The 22,115-nt window shown below is 40.5% G+C and overlaps 2 protein-coding genes across 9 annotated transcripts in view; both read left to right on the top strand.

The window, feature by feature from the left end:
• LOC134353602 (copine-3-like) overlaps nt 1-1,880 on the top strand; it is a 44,537-nt gene extending 42,657 nt beyond the window's left edge. For all 7 annotated transcript variants that reach the window (XM_063061749.1, XM_063061765.1, XM_063061756.1 and 4 more), the window contains one exon: nt 392-1,880. In XM_063061749.1, the coding sequence (XP_062917819.1) occupies nt 392-643 (252 nt within the window). In that variant the 3' untranslated portion in view covers nt 644-1,880. The remainder of the gene's footprint in view (nt 1-391) is intronic.
• Nucleotides 1,881-4,981: 3,101 nt separating this feature from the next.
• The window catches only part of LOC134353586 (copine-3-like), a 64,136-nt gene continuing 47,002 nt past the window's right edge, over nt 4,982-22,115 (top strand). The window contains exon 1 of one of the 2 annotated variants that reach the window (XM_063061686.1): nt 4,982-5,061. Coding sequence is in view for 1 of the 2 variants with exons in the window: in XM_063061677.1 (XP_062917747.1) it covers nt 21,487-21,504 (18 nt within the window). In the remaining variant the exon portion in view is untranslated. Of the gene's footprint in view, nt 5,062-21,399; nt 21,505-22,115 lie in introns of those variants that run through there. The other variant, XM_063061677.1, reaches the window with a different exon arrangement.

Genomic DNA, 22,115 nt, shown 5'->3' with positions numbered 1-22,115 from the left:
TAGAAAAATGTCAAGTAAACAAGGTTCTTAAAATATTTTGCACTATTGTAGTAAAAGCAGAGTGATTGAATTTTGTTTGACTTGTGTATGTTTGAGACCAAAGATTTCAATGCCGTGAAGTGCAAGAAATATTCCATGATAATATACTACCGAGACAAAGGCTGTTGAATTATTTCTTGAATAGGTGGACAATTTTCCAATTCTTCCCAGTGTAAAGGCAACATTCAGATTAAAAACCTTGTATTACAAGTTAAACCCAGTACTTGTGTCCATACAGAAGTAAAATGGATTGATTTAAAATTAATCACTTGTTTGTAGGATAATGTCAGATCTGTTTACCATTGTGCACTTTTTCAAAAAGCGTTACAAATGTCCCTTACCTCTTCCACAGGCTGCTAAAGAAGCTCTTGCACAAAGTGTACTGGCTGAAGTGCCTCGACAAGTGACATGTTACTTTAACATGCGCAAAATCCCTCCTCCAAATGATCGAAAGCTGGTAAATGAACCAAAGCCAGTGAATGAACCAAAGCCAGTGAATGAACCAAAGCCAGTGAATGAACCAAAGCCGGTGAATGAACCAAAGCCAGTGAATGAACCAAAGCCGGAAAGTGAGCTGAAACTTGAAGACTTGCTGGATTTCTAGCTGATGGGGAAAGTCAAAGTTTAACAAGCTGTTCTTCTGTACAGCAAAGAATTATTTTCCTCCTTTTTCCCAAAGTTGCTCTGTTAATTTGGCCTGATAATACAAGTCATAGGTGTGTGTCTTTCTGTGCACAAGATCAAGAGAGGGGGCCAAATTAAGCAATGGTGTTGCTGTATGCATTGTACAGAATTGTAGATTACTTGGCATCTGTTAGTCTGAGCATTCCTAATTTAAAGTAACACTCGATTGGTACTTCTACTTATGATGACTACAAGAAGTAGTGGATATTATATGAAGCTAGAAGTTTTGGCTGATTGGATCTTAAGCACTCATACTTTGAATATTTTCAAAACTGTAAAGTTGCCAATTATAGGTAAAACTGTAATAACTGTAAAGTGCCAATTACACTTGGGCTGTTAGTTTTGATCGGCTGTATTATCAAGTTAATGTTCTTACTGGTTCATTTACGTGAGTAACATCCCTGATTTAAACTGTATTGATTATGTCAGCCACCTTATTTCTAGTAGGCTGAAGTGAGTCGCTTTGACAATGGTATAATGGTAGACAGCATTGATATAATTTAAAAAGAAAGGCATTGGAGAGAAATTAAGAACAACTTGCCATGCTGATTTTACATAATTTCTGGGTTGCTCTAACAATTCGATCTATAGTATAAATTACACAAGTTGACTACACCAGTGGCCTGCTGGTGCAATCAACTTGTCACTGGAACAGCTTCCTGCAGGTGTAACCACAAAAAGGCAGTTCATCATGAAAAAGAAAACGGAAGGAGAAGGAAAGAAACATTTTTCTCTTTAAAGCTTGCTGTCAAATTACTATCTATTACGGTGGATTTCTGTTGATTTGCTCATCTGGGCATGCTCTGCATAATTCTTCAGTACTAAGTATTTTGTATTTTTCTTTAAAAAGCTGTTTCTTCATTTTATATCATACTTTGAACCAAATAATCAGATTTAATTATGCAACAAGAATTTGCTGCTTCAACTTTGTAGATGAACTTTTGCTTTGTATTGTGCTCTTGCAGTTTTAATTTTTCACTAACATTCAGTACAAATATCTGTATGTAACAATGAAATGCAAATGTGTGATATATAGAATGAAAAGACATCAAATACTTGGCCAAAATTGCCTAGGATTATATCCGGAAAAGAAAATTGTTCATGAGACTCTGTAAACAATGCATGTTCTTATCGCTCTGCAATAAAAAAAAGCTTAAAAGGCTTGCCTTTTACATTGTCATGTTTATTTTAGAGGTGATCTTGTGTATATATTTTTGTTCACCATACAGAATTAATATTGGCTGGGGGAGGGGGAGATAAATTCAAGCACCTGATTTGCTTTAGTGATATCCGTTTTCAAGTATGGTAATTGATGTCTCTGGCCAAATCTTAAATTCAATAAAAAACAACAGAATTTGGCAAAATTGCAGCTTTAATGCTGTTCATGAAGGTATTTTAATGATGCGGATTGCTGTTTCAGCAATCAGAAAACAAAAATGAATAATAGGCTGCAATTACACCAAACATTCCTCAGTATTTTATTTCAAAAGTGAATGGTGAAAGGTCAAAGGTAGAGTGACTTGAAAAGCTGTTTTTGCTTTCTCTACGTTAGTTGATTTTTGACCTATTGGCATTGAGTAATATGGGCCACTCAAAAACTCTGCTAATGATCAGTATGTGATTAGAAACCCTACCGCACAATACAGGCCCTTTGGCCCACAATGCTGTGCCGAACATGTACTTACTTTAGAAACTACCTAGGGTTACGCATAGCCCTCTATTTTTCTAAGCTCCGTGTACTTATCTAGGTGCCTCTTAAAAGACCCTATCGCATCCACCACAGTCACCAGCAGCCCATTCCACGCACTCACCACTCTCTGCGTATTTTTTTTAACAAAAAACAACCCCTGACATCACCTCTGTACCTACTTCCAAGCACCTTAACACTGTACCCTCTCGTGCTAGCCATTTCAGTCCTGGGGGAAAAATCCTCTGACTATCCACATGATCAATGCCTCTCATCTTGTACACCTCTATCAGGTCACCTCTCATCCTCTGTCGCTCCAAGGAGAAAAGGCCCAGTACGGCACGCTCCCCAATCCAGGCAACATCCTTGTAAAAGGATTAATTGTGTACTTTTCTAAACATGTAATTATAAAATGTCCTGTCATAGTAATTAGAAGCTTGAACAAACAACCCAGAGTCTTAATTCAAATTCAGCAATGGCATCTGTGTAATTTAAATTTAGCCACTAACCTAGAATTTGGTGGAAAGAATCAGATCAATTAGCTTAGTAAGCATGATTGCAAAATCTATCACAAAACAATGTTAAGATCTCTAGTCCCTGCCAGGTATGATTGGATATGACTCCAAATCTACTGCGATTTATTGTTTAGATACAAATGAAAACTCTATTTAGGCTGCACCTAGAGTATTATGTTCGGTTCTGCTTGCCCTATTAGAGGAAGTTGCTGAGGCTTTGGAGAAGGTGCAGGTGAGTTTTATACCAGGACGCTGCATGGATCAGCACTGGACTTCAAGGCAGATGGTCGTGAGTTCAAACCCAGCCGGGTCCCAACCTGGGCAGCAGCAGTATCTGCGTGGAAGAAAGGCCTGGCAATCTACTTCTGTATCTTGCCATGAAAAACTTATAGACCCTGTGGTCCATGGGGTCAGGGGTCATGAGTCAGACTCGACTTAACAATAACAAACTATAAGGAGAGGTAAGACAAACTTGAGTTGTTTTCTCTGGAGTGCTGGAGGCTGAAGGGATCTATGATAGAGATTTACAGGGTTGTGAGAGGCATATATAGAGAAGATGGCCAATATTTTCCCAGGGTTGAATATCTAATACAAGTGGTATGCATTTAAGATGAGGGGGGTTAATTTTAAAGATGTGTGTGGCAAGTTATTTTACATAGAGATTGGTGGGAGATTGGAATGTGCTGCCTAAGATGCAAAGGCAAATTTGATAGAGGTATTCAAGAGGCTCGAAGATGAATCCACAATTGTGCCGGAAAAGGAAGTATGTAGATATTGTGTAGGCAGAAGAGACTAGTTTAGTTGTGTATTTGGTTACTAGTTTAATTACTTCAGCACATTTTAAGCTGAAAGGTCCATTTCTGTGAGGCACTGGTCTATGTTTGAAATGAAATGGGTTAGTAAACAGCATTGTTCCAGGAGCAGCGATAAATGTTGGCCTTGTCAGTAGGCCCGCATTCTGAAAATTATTTTGTAGGGAAAAAAATGTAAACAGAGATTCCAGAGAAGTCAGCATTTCTCTTCCAATTCCATCTGCACATTTCTCCATATTAAAAAGCAGAATAAAGACAAACTGAGTACAGTTTCTGAGCAGATATAATTAAAATCATTTAGTGTTGAAAAGCCAGTGTTTCAAAAATATATACTTTGCAACCTACTAATTGATTAATTTGTATAATTTATATATTAAAATCCTTTTGTAACAGAAATAATTTATTTTCACTTACACATTCTTAAGTTGTATATGAGATAATTGGGCGTTGTGGTATTCAAAGAGTTAAGGAAATCATGGTTCTGTCAATTGACAGTGTGCAAGGCATTTAAAAAAAAACTAAACGCGGTCGAGTTTAAATATATATCACAAAAATTGGATGTGATAGTGCTGGTGCAGTGGTTAAGTTACTATTCTTGACTAACAAACCCAAGACGCGAATTTAATCCCACCATGTAGCTTGCAATTTTAAATTCCTCATTATTTAGTAATGAACCTAAGCAGAAAAATTTTACTTGCAGTAATGTCAAAAGATAATTGTATTAAAAACCAACACTTTCACTGGATTAGGGAAAGAAATCCGCCGTCCTTGCCTCTGCAATGCCTCTTCATTGAAGATGACTTGCTTCCACTCTAAACCTGCGACAAGATAGTTGATAAGATTTATTCGGGACGCTGCCGCTAGTAAAGGATGAGGTGTTTAATGCGGTGGGTGTGTAGATAGCTTGGCAGTCATGGTACTGTTGTGCAGTGGAGACTGGTTACTATCTTAATGTGCGCATCCACCAGTGGTTTAGGAGTATTATGAGAATGCAGCATTCGGCCTCTAAATTGCCTTTGGATCGCGCTCTTCCGTAAGATTGTTAACATTTGATAATTCCCGCTGTTGCGTATTTCTATTGGCATTTTTTAACTTTCATATTCGGCACTCATTGTTTTTGCTTTAATAAAGCGTGTTATTGTTCTAGTTAGAAGTCCCCATACACGAATGAACCTCATGGAGAAATTGACCCCGCCCAGTGTGTGGGCTGCTCGTCAATTTCTCCAATTGAATTCGCATGCGCCGTCACATTGAATGTGCTGTCAGCCGTGGAGCGGTCTGTTCGCGAGTTGTTGGATCTATCGTGTATTTGCAGATCGCGGAGGTTGTATATTTTGCATTTACTTCATTTTAGTATGGAATTGTATTTAATAAGTTTATTTTTGCCAGTCTTGTTTCACTTTCGTTTAGAAGGAAGGTGGCAAAGTCAGTAAAAAGGGGCGTGGTTCAATCTTGAACGTTTTACATCCATGTTTCAAATGCGTTCCGAGTGTCTCCATATGATGTGGGTTATTTTCTACGACGTCGACGGAACAAGACCCAGACTTTTAGGCGCGTTCATTTGTGTGTGTTGCCAGGGTACTTTCAAATCTGTGTCTTCGAGGATCTTTGATTTTATTGGATCTCTGCTGCACACAGTAATTTTAACCCTTTCAGATTTAAACTGGGCGTGTTTTCCAGTAAACTTTTATGTTTTGAATAGCTCATCCTTGTTATAGTTATGTAAGTCCCAGGTGGCAACACATTTCGAGTATGACATACAGTTTTAGTGCCCCAGGAAGAAACGTGGTGGAAGTGAAGTTGAAGGTTCACCAGACTGATTCCTGGGATGACAAGGATTAATTTGTGCTCGCTACAACTTGGAAAAAACGAGAGGGGCTCAAGTGAAACGTAAACATCTTGGGCAGGGCTAGCCAAACAAGATACACAAAACATATTTTACTTTCTGAATGGGGTGTATAGGTTGAGGAATCACAATCTTGGGTTATTGGGCAAACGATTATTAGGATTAAGATGAGAATTTTTTTTTCATTCAGAGACTGGTTAACCAGGAATTTGTTACCATGGAAGGCTGTAGAAGCCTCGTTGCTGAATCTTTTAAAAAAAAGGTAAATAAACTTCAAGTGCAAAAGGCATCAAACAGTAAATTCCTGTAGTATGGGGAGAGAGCAGGAATGTGGCTGACACATGGGCAGACATGGTCATATTGATGAGTAAAGTAAGCTTTAAGGGCCGACTGGCCAGCGCATGGTCTTATTTCTACCTATTGAACAATATTCTTAAAGGCCTATTTGAAATTCATTAATATAAGACAGATTAATACTATTTTGTGTGTTGGTGGTCTTGTGGGTGTAGTGTATCATCTACTTTTGATTTTAGTTTTTGTTATACTTTTTCCTTTAATTCACCATTACTTTTCAGCTGTATCAACAAACGGTTTCTCCTTGACCCATTACAACAACCCTTTTAACAGTGTGGAGGAGTTAACCTTTCATAATGTACTGCTTTGTGCATGGGGACTCAGAGCGCAGAAAAAGCTGGAGCTTAAGGCTGATGTATGCTGGTTTCAACTCCTCCTTGGTTACAGTTTCCTACCACTTACAATTAAAGTAGAGAAACATAAATACTAAATATGTATCTAATGATCCGGCCTCTGCTATTCTTATAGGCAGGCAATGCCTGCGGTTCACAACTCTTCACAAGAACAAATTTTTATGCACCTTTTTAAAAAACTGGCTCCTTATTTTATAGCTACGCTCCCTTATTTGTGACTTTTAATGAAAACATCTCAATGTCTGGGGTATCAAGTCCCATTTAGAATCTTGTATGGTTAATAAGGTTACCCCCCACCCCCATTCTTGTGAACTTCAAGAACACTATGCCTCTCTTGATGGGACAACCTCTCACCTGAGGAATTGACTAGTGAATCGAATTTGGACTGCTTTCAATGTTACTATACATCTTCATGTAATTGGACAAAACTGTAGACAGTATTCCAAGTATGGTCTTACCCACAGCCTCTGCTGTTAAACTCAATTTCTCTTCATAATAAACGCCAACATGCAGTTGCCATTCTTAAATATTAAATGTTAACTTTTTGTGATTCATGCAGTAGAACACCTAGATTTGCTGTCTCACTCCACCTGGGTACTAATCTCTTGCTGCAGTGCCTGACCTTGAAGTTCCCAATATTAAGCTCCGTTTGCTCAGTTATCACACGGTCACTCAGTCTCTACTGTTGAGGAATTAAAGTGTCATCATTTTGACCTGTCTTCTGACTATCTTCATATCATTGACAAACTTTGAAGTCTTGTACTTCATTCTCACTGTCTGTGTGATAGTGAAAATAGTAAACAACTAAGTGTGATACTCCAGAAATTGCACCCACGAGCCTGTAAATTTCTAATTCTTGGTTTCCTATGTAAAAGCCAGTTTTCAATCCATGCAAGCATACTTCCTGCTGGCTGTAAATATGTGCGTTAGCTTCTTATGTGGTACTTTGTCAAATGCTTTTTGGAAATCTAAATACTGTACATTGTATCTACAGGTTTTTTTTCTCAACTCTCCCTGTCATGTCCTTAAAATATCATACTACTTTGTCAAGCATGAATTACCTTTGATAAAACTCTGGTGACTAGATTTGATTATATTTAGCTTTCCTAAACGAATAATTATTTCCTCTAGCATCTTGCAAACAATGGATGTTAATCTTACAGTGTTTAGTTTTCAGCTTCTGTGCTCCATTTTGCATGAAGTCGCCACATTTTCTGTCTTTCAGCCTTCTGGTACTCTCCTGAAGTTTAGAAAGCTTTGAAAATTTTCAACCTATGTGTCCACTATCCTTATAGCCACTTTCTTTAAAATCCTTGGATGCAAGCCTTTGGGTTCTCGTGAGGTTTTCTAATACTTTATCCCTTGTAGTTAAGGTTTTTGTAAGTCCCCCTCCGCCTTTTTACTTGAAATTTGCCCAATACTGAGGGGTATTTGCAGTGTTCTCCATGGTGTATACAGGTGCAAAGAATTCATTTAGCTTATTCTTTGTTTCTTGTTATTAATTCACCAGCCTTGTTCTCTAGATGTTCACATCCAACTTAGCTGCCTTCTGCCTATTTATATATCCATGGTAACTCTTGGCTTTTGTTTTGCTGTTACATGCAAGATTTCCCTCAAAATCAACTTGTACTTAGTCTTTAGCTGCTGAATCCTAAAAAATTCCAAGTCTTCTGGACTACTACCTTTCAATTAAAAATGATCTTTGGCCCTCTTCATTAACCACAGATTGTGCGTCTTTCTAAATGAAATGGCATTCCGCTGAATGCATTGATCAGCTGTTAGCCAGTCTGCCACTGTTCATATACTGACTGTCTTGAGGCTTATGTTCCCAGTTCACCTTGGAAGTCTTCAGCTTCCTACCAAAATAATTGCCTTATTTAAATTGTAGACTGGTTTTGGTCCTGCAGTATTCTTCCTACAATTACATTTGAAATTCTATCATAGTATGGCTATTATTTCATAACAGATCTTTAACCACAAGATCTCCCAATAATCCTTCCCCAGTAGTCATGACCGAATCTAAAATGGCCTGTTCCTGGGTGGGTTCCGTGGCATATTGCTCTGAGAAGCTATTCCTGAATGCACTACACAGATGTTTCTACAATTTCCTTGTCAGTTTGGTTTGTCCGATCAATACTTGGATTAAAATTGCTCATGACAATTGCAGTTCCATTCAAATATGTCTTGGATATTTCTCTGGTTAGGTTTTCTCCCAAGGGGTTACATTTTGGGGCCTATGGACTGCTCCCATCTGAGCTATCTATCCTCTGCTATTCATGATTTCAATCCAAACCATTCTACCATCTGCTGCCTCTATATCTTAACACTCTAATACCTTCCTTGATTAACAATATTATCCCAACTCTTTTTTTTCCTTTGGCCTGTTGTTTTGGAACATAGTATAACCTGATACTGAACACCCATTCTTGTAATCCTGCAAATACATCTCCAGAATGATATTGAGATCACTCTCATGTGCTGCAGTTGGGAAAAGTTAATTTTCATGGTACTAGAACCCTTTGTGAGCATGCTTATGACAATAGACTCCTAGAGAAGTACAGTGCAGAAATAGGCCCATCGGCCCATCTAGTCCATACTGAAACCACTTAAACTGCCAACTACCATCGAACTGCACCTGGACCATAGCCCTCCACACCCCTGCTATCCATGTGCCTATCCAAACTTCTAAATGTTGAAATGGAGCTCTCATGGACCATTTGGGCTGGCTGCTCCTTCCACATGCTCATGGCCCAGAGTGAAGAAGCTTCCTCTCATGTTCCCCATAAACTTTTCACCATTAACTCACGATCTCTGGTTGTAGTCCCACACAACCTCGGTGGAAAAACCCTGCTTGTATTAACCCTATCGATACCCCTCATAGTTTTGTATGTCTCCATCAAATCTCCTGTCAATCTTCTACATTCTGAGAAATACAGTCCTAACCTATTTGATCTTTCATTATAACTCAGGTCTTCCAGAGCCTGCAACATCCTTGTAAATTTTCTCGGTGCTCTTTCAAGCTTGCTTACATCTTTCCTGTAGACAGATGATCAAAACTGCACACCAACATCTTGTACAACTGCAACTTAACACCTTGTCTCCTGTACTCAATACATTGATTTATGAAGGCCAACATGCCAGAAGCTTTGTTTATGATCCTATGTACCTGTGATGCCACTTTCAATGAATCATGGACCTGTATTCCCTGATATCCTTTATTCCACTACACTCCTCAGTGCCTTACTGTTCACTGTGTAAGATATACCCTGGTGGGTCCTTCAAAGTGCAAAACCTTGCACTTGCTTGCATTAAATTCCATCTGCTATTTTTCCAGCTGATGCAGATCCCTCTGCAAGCCATAATAGCCTTCCTCCCTGTCCACTGCACCCCCACCCCCCCGCCACCCCCGTCTTGGTGTCATCTGCAAATTTACTGATCCAGTTAACCACATTATCATCCAGATCATTGATAGAGGTGACAGACAACAAAGGACCCAGCACTGATCCCTGTGGCACTCCACTTGTCACAGGCCCCCAGTCAGTGATCTCACTCTATGAGCACTCTCTGGCTTCAAGCCAAGGTCTAATCCAATTTGCTACCTCATCCTGAATGCTGAACAACTGAACCTTCTTGAACAGCCTCCCATGTGGACTTCTCTAGTAACTTCCTCAAAACTCTGTAAGATTGGTTAGACATGATCTACCATGCACAAAGCCATGCTGACTATCCTTAATCTGCCCATGACTATCGAAATACTTCTGTATCCAGTCCCTTAGAATACCTTACAATAACTTTCCAACAACTGATGGCAGACTCACTGACCTGTAATTTCCTTGTTTATGTTTAGAGTGGTTTTTAAACAGTGGAACAACACAGACTCTCCTCCAATCTTCTGGTGCCTCCCTTGTTGCTAAGGATGATTTATCTATCTGCTAGGGCCCCAGCAGTTTCTGCACTTGCCTCCTGAAGGGTCTGAGGGAACACCTTGCCAGGTCCTGGGAATTTATCCACCCTGACTTGCAGACACCGCCTCCTCTGTAATCTGTACAGGGTGTATGAATTTAAATTCCATCTGCCATTTTTCAGCCCACTTTTCCAGCTGATGCAGATTCACCTGTGAGCCATGATGACCTTCCTCACTGTCCACTGCAGCCTCAATCTTGGTGTCATCTGCAAGCATGCTGATACAGTTAACCATGTTATCATCCAGATCATTATAAAATTGACTTATCAGAAGCTGTACATTTGTAAATGCTACCTACATGAAGATGAGGTTATTGAAGACTCTTTATTTGCTCAGTTTGACATTTGTGTACATTTTCTGCTCCACTGATGCACTTTCTCCTCAATTTTCCCCTCGCCATGCTGTGCCTTTGAATGGAGAAAATCAGTCATTTCACCTTGATTTATTGGACTTTTTTTTCTTGGAGCCCTTCATCCTCTTATGTACTTTAACCCCTGCCCTCAACACTGTGTATGCTGTTCACCAGGACACTGGTTTCAGCACAATTCGGGTGAAGTCCAGCTCATCAGAACAATTCTCTCCTTTCCCAGTACTTTTGCCAGTTTCCCAAGAATTAGAGCCCATTTCTACCACATCTCTCTTTGAGCAGTGCCTTTATCCTTGACCAATTTGCCAAAGTTGAAAAGCAAGGATGTGGAAAGAATCTGAACCCTTGCTTTTCAATTTTGGCTTGCTAATTGCTTGGCAAAATTTCCTTCCTAGTCTTAACAGTGCTGTTGGTGTCTACATGTACCATGAGAATTGGATCTCTCCCTTCCAATCCCACTCCAGGTTTGTGTCCAACCCAGTTACTGTAGAGTTCCACTTGGAACTCCTAATTCAAATTTAAATTAAATTACACAAAGGAAGAATGTTCTGTTAAATTTAATTTTCATTTAATACACAAATTGAATTCAGCAATGTGCTGTATTTAGCCATGCCTTTCAATATAGAAAATAAAATTGGAAAGGTTGATAAGGTCTTGGGGGTCGGCAAGGTAGCATAAGGCTTTATAGCGCTGGTAACCTGGTTTAGTTCCTGCTGCTGTGTGTTGGGAGTTTGTACCTTCTCCGGTGACCACATGGGTTTCCTCCAGATGCTTGGATTTTCTTCCACATCCTGAAGACATACGGGTTAGCAGTTAATTAGTCATTTGGGTATATTTGAGTGGAGAGGGTTCATCGGATTGGAAGAGTCTGTACTGTGTTGTATCTTTAAATAAAAAAGGGTTTTTGATAGAGTAGAATCGAGTGGGGCCTTCACTGCTGAAGTGGAGAAGGAGCATTTCGGTGGTATTTAATGCTTCATCCATGCACTGAGAGTGTGCATTAGCCCTGCTAAACAGCAGAAGAGCGGACCACCAGTTACCCAGATAAACACTCAGTCAGGTTTTCCTTGCCCCTCTGAAAGATTGTGCTTTCCCAGAATTACCTCACTGGTCAGATTGGAGCCAATAAAACTGGAATTGGAGCAACACACACACAATGCTGGAGGATCTCAGCAGGCCAGGCAGCATCTATGGAAAAAGAGTACAGCTGATGTTTCAGGCCGAGACCCTTCGGCAGGACTGGAGAAAAAAAAAGATGAGTAGATTTGAAAGGTGGGGGGACGGAGAGAGAAACACAAGGTGATGGTTGAAACCAGGAGGGGGAGGGATGAAGTAAATAGCTGGGAAATAGGAGCAAGTCATCTTCAATGATCAAGAAGAGGAAAAAGGGGATGAGAAGATGTTCAAAAGGTATGCACTGTGCAGAGGAGATTTGTGAGGATGAGCTGGGGCTTGAGGGACTGAGTGATGGAGAGAGGTTGAACAGATTGGGACTTTTCTCAATCAAAGGAGTGAATGAAGTAAATGAACCTGCAGGCTTTTCCTAGAATTGAAGCACCAAGAACAGAGGCCAGAGGTTTAGGTGAAGTGGGGGGGGGGTGAAATTTAATAGGATCTTGAGGGTCTAACTTTTTTCATCCAGAGGTATGAGCTACCGTAAAAGGGACATGGATTGGAAAGGGTCAAAGTTCAGTCTATTGTTGGAGTACATACGTGCCAGCATCTACAACCCTGAGATTCTTTTTCTGCAGGCATACTTAGCAAATCTATAGAACAGTAACAGTAAACAGGATCAATAAATAACAAAATGTGCAAATGCAAATATAAATAAATAGCAATAAATAATGAGCATGAAATAAGAAAATAAAGCATTTTTAAAGTAAGACCAATGGTTATGGGAACACCAGAAGTAGGATGAGTGTAGTTAACCTCTTATTGTTCAAGAGCCTGATGGCTGAGGGGTAGTAACTGTTCTTGAACCTGGTTGTGTGAGTGTTGAGGCACCTCTACCTTCTACCTGATGGCAGCAGCAAGGAAAAAGAATGCCCTGGGTGGTGAGAATCTTTGATGGATGCTGCTTTTCTAGGTTTAGAGGAATGTGGGCGAAGCACGGGCAAATAAAACGAGGTTAAATGTGAGTGAACCTGTGAATCCCAAAGGCTTTTTTCTGGACTATAAAACTATGACCAAGAGCACTGTGTACAACTTTGGTCATGTTTAGGAAAGGATATGCTTGCATAGTGCTGAGAAGGGTCACTGAGTTGATTTCTGCAATGAAGTGGTTGATGTATGCTAGGCTTGTGCCCATTGGAGTAAATAAAAAAACAAGATGTGATTTTTATTGGAATGTGTAAGATCCTGAGGGGGACTGGCAAACTGAAGGCTGTAAACATATTTTCTATAAAGAAGGAGTGAAAAAGAAATGGGGAACAAAATTTCAGGATAAGGAGTCTCCGATTTCAGGCAAAGATGAGAAAGAATTTCTGCTTTTGGTGATGGTTGGGGGGGTCAGGGGTCATGAATTCTCCACCACAGAGAACTGTGAAGATGGAATCATTGAATACAGTGGCATGCAAAAGTTTGGGCACCCCGGTCAAAATTTCTGTTACTGTCAATAGCTAAGCAAGTAAAAGATGAACTTATTTCCAAAAGGCATAAAGTTAAAGATGACACATATCTTTAATATTTTAAGCAAGAAAACTTTTTTATTTCCATCTTTTACAGTTTGAAAATAACAAAAAAGGAAAAGGGCCTGAAGCAAAAATTTAGGTACCCTGCATGGCAGTACTTAGTAACATCCCCTTTGGCAAGTATCACAGCTTGTAAATGCTTTTTGTAGCCAGCTAAGAGTCTTTCAATTCTTGTTTGGGGGATTTTTGCCCATTCTTCCTTGCAAAAGGCTTCTAGTTCTGAGAGATTCTTGGGCCATCTTGCATGCACTGCTCTTTTGAGGTCTATCCACAGATTCTTGATGATGCTTGCGCCTCTTGAGGTAGTCCATTGTGGATTTTGAGGTGTTTTTAGGATCATTATCCTGTTGTTGAAACCATTCTCTTTTTATCTTCAGCTTTTTTACAGACGATGTGATGTTTGCTTCCAGAATTTGCTGGTATTTAATTGAATTCATTCTTCCCTCTACCAGTAAATGTTCCCCGTGCCACTGGCTGCAACACAAGCCCAAAGCATAATCGATCCACCCGTGCTTAACAGTTGGAGAGGGGTTCTTTTCATGAAATTCTGCACCCTTTTTTCTCCAAACATACCTTTGCGCATTGTGGCCAAAAAGTTCTATTCAAAAGGTTCAAAGGAACATCTAAACAGGCCTGATGCATTTTGGAAACAAGTCCTGTGGACTGATGAAGTTAAAATAGAGCTTTTTGTCCGCAATGAGCAAAGGTATGTTTGGAGGAAAAAAGGGTGCAGAATTTCATGAAAAGAACCCCTCTCCAAACTGATAGCTTCTACAACAGGATAATGATCCTAAACACACCTCAAAATCCACAATGGACTACCTCAAGAGGCGCAAGCTGAAAGTTTTGCCATGGCCCTCACAGTCCCCTGACCTAAACATCATCTAAAATCTGTGGGTAGACCTCAAAAGAGCAGTGCATGCAAGACGGCCCAAGAATCTCACAGAACTAGAAGCCTTTTGCAAGGAAGAATGGGAGAAAATCCTCCAAACAGGAATTTTGTAGCTGGCTACAAAAAGCATTTACAAGCTGTGATACTTGCCAAAGGGGGTTTTACCAAGTACTAGGGTTGCCAACTGTCCCGTATTAGCCGGGACAACCCGTATATTGGGCTAAATTGGTTTGTCCCATATGGGACCGCTCTTGTCCCGTATTTTCTCCCGCTAAGATAGAGCGTTCCTATGAAACTTTTGGTGCCGAAATGGCGTAAAGCGAAGGAGCAATTACCATTAATTTATATGGGAAAAATTTTTGAGCATTCCCAGACCCAAAAAATAACCTACCAAATCATACCAAATAACACATAAAACCTAAAGTAACACGAACATATAGTAAAAGCAGGAATGATATGATAAATACACAGTCTATATGAAGTAGAAATAATGTATGTACAGTGTAGTTTCACTGAACAGAATCACCAAAACCGATTTGTAGAAAAAGACATAGGCACGTACATGCATGTGCACGTCATGTATGTGCATGTCACGCATGCCCGCGCAAGGCTTCATAGTAGTCTTTCTCGGGGTAAACACACGTGTCCCATATTTGACTGCTACTTTTGTCCCTTATTTGGGAGTGAGAAAGTTGGCAACCCTACTAAATACTGACCATGCAGGATGCCCAAACTTTTGCTTCGGGCCCTTTTCCTTTTTTGTTATTTTGAAACTGTAAAAGATGGAAATAAAAAAGTAATCTTGCTTAAAATATTAAAGAAATGTGTTATTTTTGACTTTATGCCTTTTGGAAATCAGGTCATCTTTTTCTTGCTTAGCTATTCACGGTAACAGAAATTTTGACCAGGGGTGCCCAAACTTTTGCATGCCACTTGTACATTCAAGACAGAGACTCGCATTTAATTGACTAGGAAGCAGAGCAGTGCAGTCAGAAAGTGGGAAAGAAACATTAATTTAATTGAATGGCGGAGCATATTCAAGGGATCAAATGGTGTATTCTGTTGGTTCTTGTAAGGAAGTTGAGTAGAAAGTGATTGTAAGACCAAGAAGATTAGAGATGGAAATGATATAAAAGTAGTTGCAACTCCAAAATATAAGCTGTTGAACAGGAGAATCATTTAAGTGAGGGTGGACCAAACAGGATTTGGTTGTACTACAGAATATAAGGTTTGGAAAAATCAGAATTGGGTTTTATATCACCTGCATATGTCGTGATATTTGTTAACTTAGCTGCAGTACAATTTAATACATGATAAATATAGAGAAAATGAATTACAGGTTTCCCCCGCCATCTGAAGGTAGAGCGTTCCTATGAAACGGTTCGTAAGCCGAAATGTCGTAAAGCGAAGAGGCAATTACCATTTATTTATATGGGAAAATTTTGTGAGTGTTCGCCGACTCAAAAATAACCTACAAAATCATGCCAAATAACACATAAAACCTAAACTAACAGTAACATATAGTAAAAGCAGGAATGATATGATAAATACACAGCCTATATAGAGTAGAAGTACTTCTCTACAACGATTGCCTGCACAGATCTCCGTAGCAAAAACCTCACTCAAGCGCTCTTGGCAGAAAATCTCACCCAAGCGCTGTTGGCATAAACACGCTCTCCAGTAACCTTTAAACTATGAAGCTGCCAAATCTACCAAATAACATGTAAAAATACACAGCCTATATAAAGTAGAAATAATGTATGTACAGTGTAGTATCACTTACGGGAATTGGGAAGACAATGAGCACACTGATGGTGGTGTGTTAGACTGAGTCGTCACAGGCTGGGTGGTGCAGTGGCCCCCACCCTCCAGGCCGCCGACTGATACATTGCCGCGAAGCACGCAGGGGTAGCCGGGAAGCACACAGCACATCTTTAAGAAAAAAGCTGAAATAATTATGCTAATTAATTAGGTGCTGCCTGGCACGTAAATGTCGGCGCAGATCAGAGGCGATTGCCGATTGCATCGGCACTGATCTGGGCTGACAATTACATGCTAGGCGGCACCTAATTAATTAGCATGTTTATTTCGGCTTTTTTCTTAAAGATGTGGTTTGTGCCTCCCGGCTACCGTTGCATTCTGCGCGATTCGGTACAGTATCTGTCCGGGGCCCGGGTGTTGGGGTGGTGGAACACGGGGGTGTCATCTCATCGTCGATCAGGGCAGGCAGCTCATCTTCTGCTATGACTGCCTGCCTCAATGTCGAAGGTCGAGGTTCGTCGTCTGCTGTGGCTGATGTGGAAGGCTTGAAAAACTACAGTATGCTTGACTGCTGAGCCTCGAGCATTTTTCTATCAGACAGTTCTTTGTAAGGACTCAAATTATCTTGCAAATATTCCCTAAACCTACGTACCCTTTCAAAATTAAAGTCATACTTTATCATTGCAGCGAAAATCTCACGCAGTTGCTTTACGTTCAGTTACTGGACGACTTCACTTTCCCTACTGCATTCGGTTTCGATTGTTATCCTTTCCTCTTCCAATTGTATCAGCTCTTTATCTATCAGTTCTTGGTCATGGGACGCCAAAACCTCTTCAACATCATCTTCGTCAGCTTACACAAGCCAAACTCACTTTGTCCTTGCTTCGTTCACCACGATCGAAACGCTTAATTATGTCTAGTTTTACGCTGAGTGTAACACCCTTACGAACTCTTTCAGGCTTTTCCGACACCTTAGAATTCATCTTGCTAACGGCTGCTCAATGCAACGTGTTTAAGCAATGCCGTTCTGAATCCGGGGCAGAGCGGCTGCTCGGGATGCACGCTGCCTTTCTTCGTAACAGTGAAAACACCTTCCGAAAGTGAAAACTGGTTATTAATGTAGGTCTTTCGTAACAGTGAGGTTTCGTAAAGCGAACGTTCGAAAAGCGGGGGATACCTGTACCGTAAAAATGTATATTAAATAGTTAAATTAAAATAGTGCAAAAACAGAAATGATTTTAAAATTAAGTGAGGTAGGGTGTTCATGGATTCAGTGTCCGTTTAGAAATTGGATGGCAGAGGGGAAGAAGCTGTTCCTGAAGTACTGAGTGTGTACCTTCAGGCTTCTGTACCTCCTACCTGATGGTAACAGTGAGAAAAGAACAGGTCCTGAGTGATGGGGTTCCATAATAATGGACAGTGCCTTTCTGAGGCACCGCTCCTTCTCCTTGAAGATGTCTTGGAATTTTATGGAGGCTAGTACCCATGATGGAGCTGACTAATTTTACAACTTTCTGTAGCTTCTTCCGGTCCTGTGTAGTAGCACCCCCCCCCCCCCCACAGTGCTAGAGAGTGATGCAGCCTGTCAGAATGCTCTCCATGGTGCATCTGTAGAAGTTTTCAAGTGGTTTTAGGTGACAAACCACATCTCCTCAAGCTCATAATGAAATAATAATAGAAGAGCTAAATGTTATAGAGGATGGAGGTCTGATCAGTGGTTGGAAAATTTGCAGTTTTTGTATTGGAAGGGAAGTGGTATTCCAATGGGCAATGAAATGCTGTGGTTGTAAACAGCTTGAAGCATTTTCCAAAGAAGGGTGACGACAAGAGTTTTAGTTTAAACTTTGAAAAGCCAAAGGAAGTTACCTTTTCCATTTGCAGGAGGCATGGTTTGAAATAGCTGAGGAAATGTGGTGGGTTGTAAAGAAAATAAATTATAGTGAGGTTGGAAACTGAAGCCTTAGCTCTGACACAAGGAGGTATCAAGTTAATGAGCAAAAGGACAGAAAACAGATTCTTCGGAGGCTGTCTGGTGGGAGAGCAGACTCAAAAGTATTGGTGTGTAGGCAGGAGCAGATATTATTCCTGATTTTTAGTTTTGTTCAGTGAATTGAATTGACGTTATTTCATCCTTCACATACATGAGGAGTAAATATCTTTATGTTATGTCTCCATCTAAATATGCAATGTGCAATCATAATAATTTATAATAAACAGCCAATGTAACATAGAGATACACTCAAATCAGCATGAGTTAGTCAGCCTGACGGCCTGGTGGAAGAAGCTGTCCCAGAGCCTTTGGTCCTGGGTTTTATGCTGCGGTACTGTTTCCCAGATGCTAGCAACTGGAATAGATTGTGGTTGGGATGACTCAGGTTCCCAATGATCCTTCGCACCCTTTTTCACACCTGTCCTTGTAAATGTCCTGAATCATGGGAAGTTCACAACTACAGATGCGCTGGGCTGTCTTCACCACTCTCTGTAGAATCCTGTGATTAAGGGAGGTACAGTTCCCATACCAGGTAGTGATGCAGCCAGTCAGGATGCTCTCAATTGTGCCCCTGTAGAAAGTTCTTAGGATTTAGGGGCCCATACCAAACTCCCTCAACCGTCTGTGGTGAAAGAGGTGCTGTTGTGACTTTTTCACCCCACAGCTGGTGTGTACAGACCATGTGAGGACCTCAGTGATGTGGATGCCAAGGAACTTAAAGCTGTTTACCCTCTTGACCCCAGATCCATTGATGTCAATAGGGGTTAGCCCATTACCATTCCTCCTGTAGTTCACAACCAGCAAGTTTGTTTTTGAGACATTGAGGGAGAGGTTGTTTTCTTGACACCACTGTGTCAGAGAGATGACTTCTTCCCTGTAGGCCACCTTGTTATTGTTTGAGATTAGGTCAATCCGTGTAGTGTCGTCGGCAAATTTAGTTTGCAGATTAGAGTTGTGGGTGGTGACATTGTCATAAGTATACAAGGAGTAAAGGAGGGGATTTGGTACACAGCCCTGAGGGGCTCCTATGTTGAGGGTCAGATGGGTGGAGGAGAGGGAGCCCACTCTTGCCACCTGTCAGCGGTCTGACAGGAAGCCAGTAAGATCAAGCCCCATTAGGTGATGAAGAAAAATGTGATTGGCCACAGAAATTGAGAATGAATTTTATACCATGGTCACAATCGAAAAAACAGATGATCCTAATTTAGATTAGTGCTAATTTGGTAGTATGGGGAATGGTAGAAACTAGATTCCTGAACTCATCCACGATAATGGAGTGAGGATGAGAATATATACGTGAAACAACATCTAATTTTGGGACTACATTGGAAAGGAGGAAGCAATTTACTTAAACATAGATTAATTTGAAATTGAGGGAATATTGACATCTTCATCATTGCCCAATAACGTATGGATCAAAAAAGGAATCTGATATTGATTTGTACTAAAATTTAGACAGGTCATGTTGAGGAGTTGAGCGTAGCTAAGATGATTTACAGGAAGTGGGCATTACACTGCAAGGCTAGTATTTGGTGGATGTAAGATTTGGGAAGTTTTAGCCTGGTGAGAGAAGGCAGCTGAATGGTTTTATTTCAGTGATCCCACAGTGATACTAGAATAAGCCATGAAATGCTTGCATTTGGTAGAGGTGGCTCAGAAGGGAAGTGATGTTAGTATGAGATTTGTGGCATTGATTTTAATGATGATTTTGAAATTCTATCATTTTGTGCAGTTTTATAGTGCATTTAAAATTACATTTAAGTTATCTGAACTATTGCAATACTTTGTTAAACTCGCCTTTCAAGCTCATCCTAAAAGTTTGATGTTACAAATTATTGCCTCCTATGTCACATGTGACACTAATGTAACACCTTTGATATTTTCTAATTTCTAGCACCAGCACAGATTGAGAACCAGCTTTATTATCACTGACCTATGTTCTGAAACTTGTTGTTTTGCAGCAGCAATACAGAGCAAACAAGTCATAAAAAATTACTATTGTAGAAATAAACAGTGTAAAAGACGAATCATGTTCATGGACTGTTCAGAAATCTGATGGGAAGAAATTGTTCTTAAAACTTTTCTCGTGTGGGTCTACCTCTTCCACTATGGCACTAACACAAAGAAGGTATGTCCCTGATAGGGAATGACGGATGCTGTCTTCATGGAGCACTGCCTCCTGAAGCTGTCCTCAGTGGTGGAGCCGGATCTCATTGGTTCCATGGAAAAAACACTAACATCAGCAACAATATATATACTCTTGCCTGCACACCAATGCTTTTGAAGTTTACTTTTACACTTGTCCCCTAAGGAGCTGTTCCTGGGCTCCCCCCTTTGCTAATTGACTTGATGCTTCCTTGAGTCGAGATCAAAGGTTTCAGTCTGTTGCAGTTATGAGCTAGCAGAGTCTCCAACTCAAAGCAGCCTCTTTTGATCCTGTGTATTGAAGCCTCCATGTCATGATGTGATGTAACCAGTCAAGAAACTCTCCAGCATACATGTGTAGAAATTTGCAACAGACTTTGGTGACGCACCAAATCTCAGCAAACTCCTAATGAAGTAGAGTCACTGGTGTGCCTCCTGTGTGATTGCATCAATGAGTAAGGCCCAGGATAGATCCTGAGATGCTGATGTCTCAGATCTTAAAGCTGATCATCCTTTCAACTGTTGACCCCTCCGTGAGGACTGATTTATGCTTTCCAGACTTTACTTCCCTAAAGTCCGCAATAAATTTGTTGGTCTTGCTGTGAGGTTCCTGTGACATCACTCAACCACCTGATCAATCTCACTCATATAAGGCTTCTTGTTGCCAGCAATAGTGGAGTTATTGGCAACTTATAGATGATGGTGTTTGCACCATGTCTAGCCATGGACATAGAGAGAGTGGAACAGTGGACTATGTATGCAGTTTTGAGATGGATCCACGCTAACTGTCATCCCCCAATGAGGAGGTCAGGGATCCAGTAGGCCCAGTAGACAGAGGCCCAGGTTTTGAAGCTTATTAATTAGCAATGAGGTGATGATGGTGTAATTGATAAACAGAAGCCTGACATCTGTTTTGCCATTGCTTAGCTGCTTCCAAAACCTGTGAGATTGTGTCTGCTCCAGACCTGTTGTGGCGGTAGGCAAATTGCAGTGTCCTGGTCCTTGCCCAAGCAGGAGTTAATTTTAGCTATGACCAACCTCTCAAAGAACTTCATTACAATAGATGTGAATACCATCGGGCAATATTCATAGAGGCAGCTCACCCTGCTTTTCCTGAGTACTGTGATATAACTGAAGTAGGTGAGAACCTCTGACTGCAGCAGTGACAGATTGATATCCTGGAAAGCTCCAGCCAGTTGGTTGGCATGGGTTTTCAGTACCTTGCCAGCTATGCCATTGGAGCATGACTCCTTGCGAGGGTTCACCCTCTTGAAGGGTATTCTGGTGTCTTGCTTTACTTTCTGGTTTATTATATTGCACAATCTGGTGCCACTGTTAGGCTAATTTCAGATACATTTACCACTGTGTGAAGTCTGATGACACATGCATGTTCGTGCATAACAAGGTAGGTTACTAAGCTAGACATGTTTTTATTAGTAGTATGGTAATTTTTATCAGAGGTTGAACAAAAGTTTAAAATGCATACTGTGCTATAAGCTAACAATATTTTAAGATGTTTTAACACTTGTCTGTAATGCAGCCAATTGATTCTGGGACATAACTGTTAATATGATGGAGAATATATCTCCTTCCACCATAAGATTCCTTAATTATTTTGCTGATTAGCAATGGCAAATGACCGGCTGGCATGCTAGATCATGCTGTGAAGAAAGCTGTTCAGCACACTATGTTCCATTGTTGCTTCTGTTTCCATGGAAATACTGGGCCAGGCGTGAAGGGGGTTAGCTATTAATGCGGACAAGAGAAGTTGATTGATTACAGAGGATTATAGGAATTTGAGCACAGTAAATTAGTGGTTAGTGAATATACTTGCTCTTTCTGATCTACTTTAACAATTGCATGAAATTAATGATCAGGGGACATTTGTTTCCTCACATTGAGAGTCTGAGTAAGTTGATAGCCAAACTGGACAAGGTGCACTTTGTTTGTCACAAGGTCTGATTAAGCACAGTGGTCTGGCCAAGTTATTGACAGTTGCTTATATACACATAATTA

The sequence above is a fragment of the Mobula hypostoma genome, chromosome 1, assembly GCF_963921235.1.
Source record: "Mobula hypostoma chromosome 1, sMobHyp1.1, whole genome shotgun sequence".
Classification (NCBI taxonomy): Eukaryota; Metazoa; Chordata; class Chondrichthyes; order Myliobatiformes; family Myliobatidae; genus Mobula; species Mobula hypostoma.
Note: the sequence above shows the minus strand (reverse complement) of the source record. Positions and strands in the feature narration are given on the sequence as shown.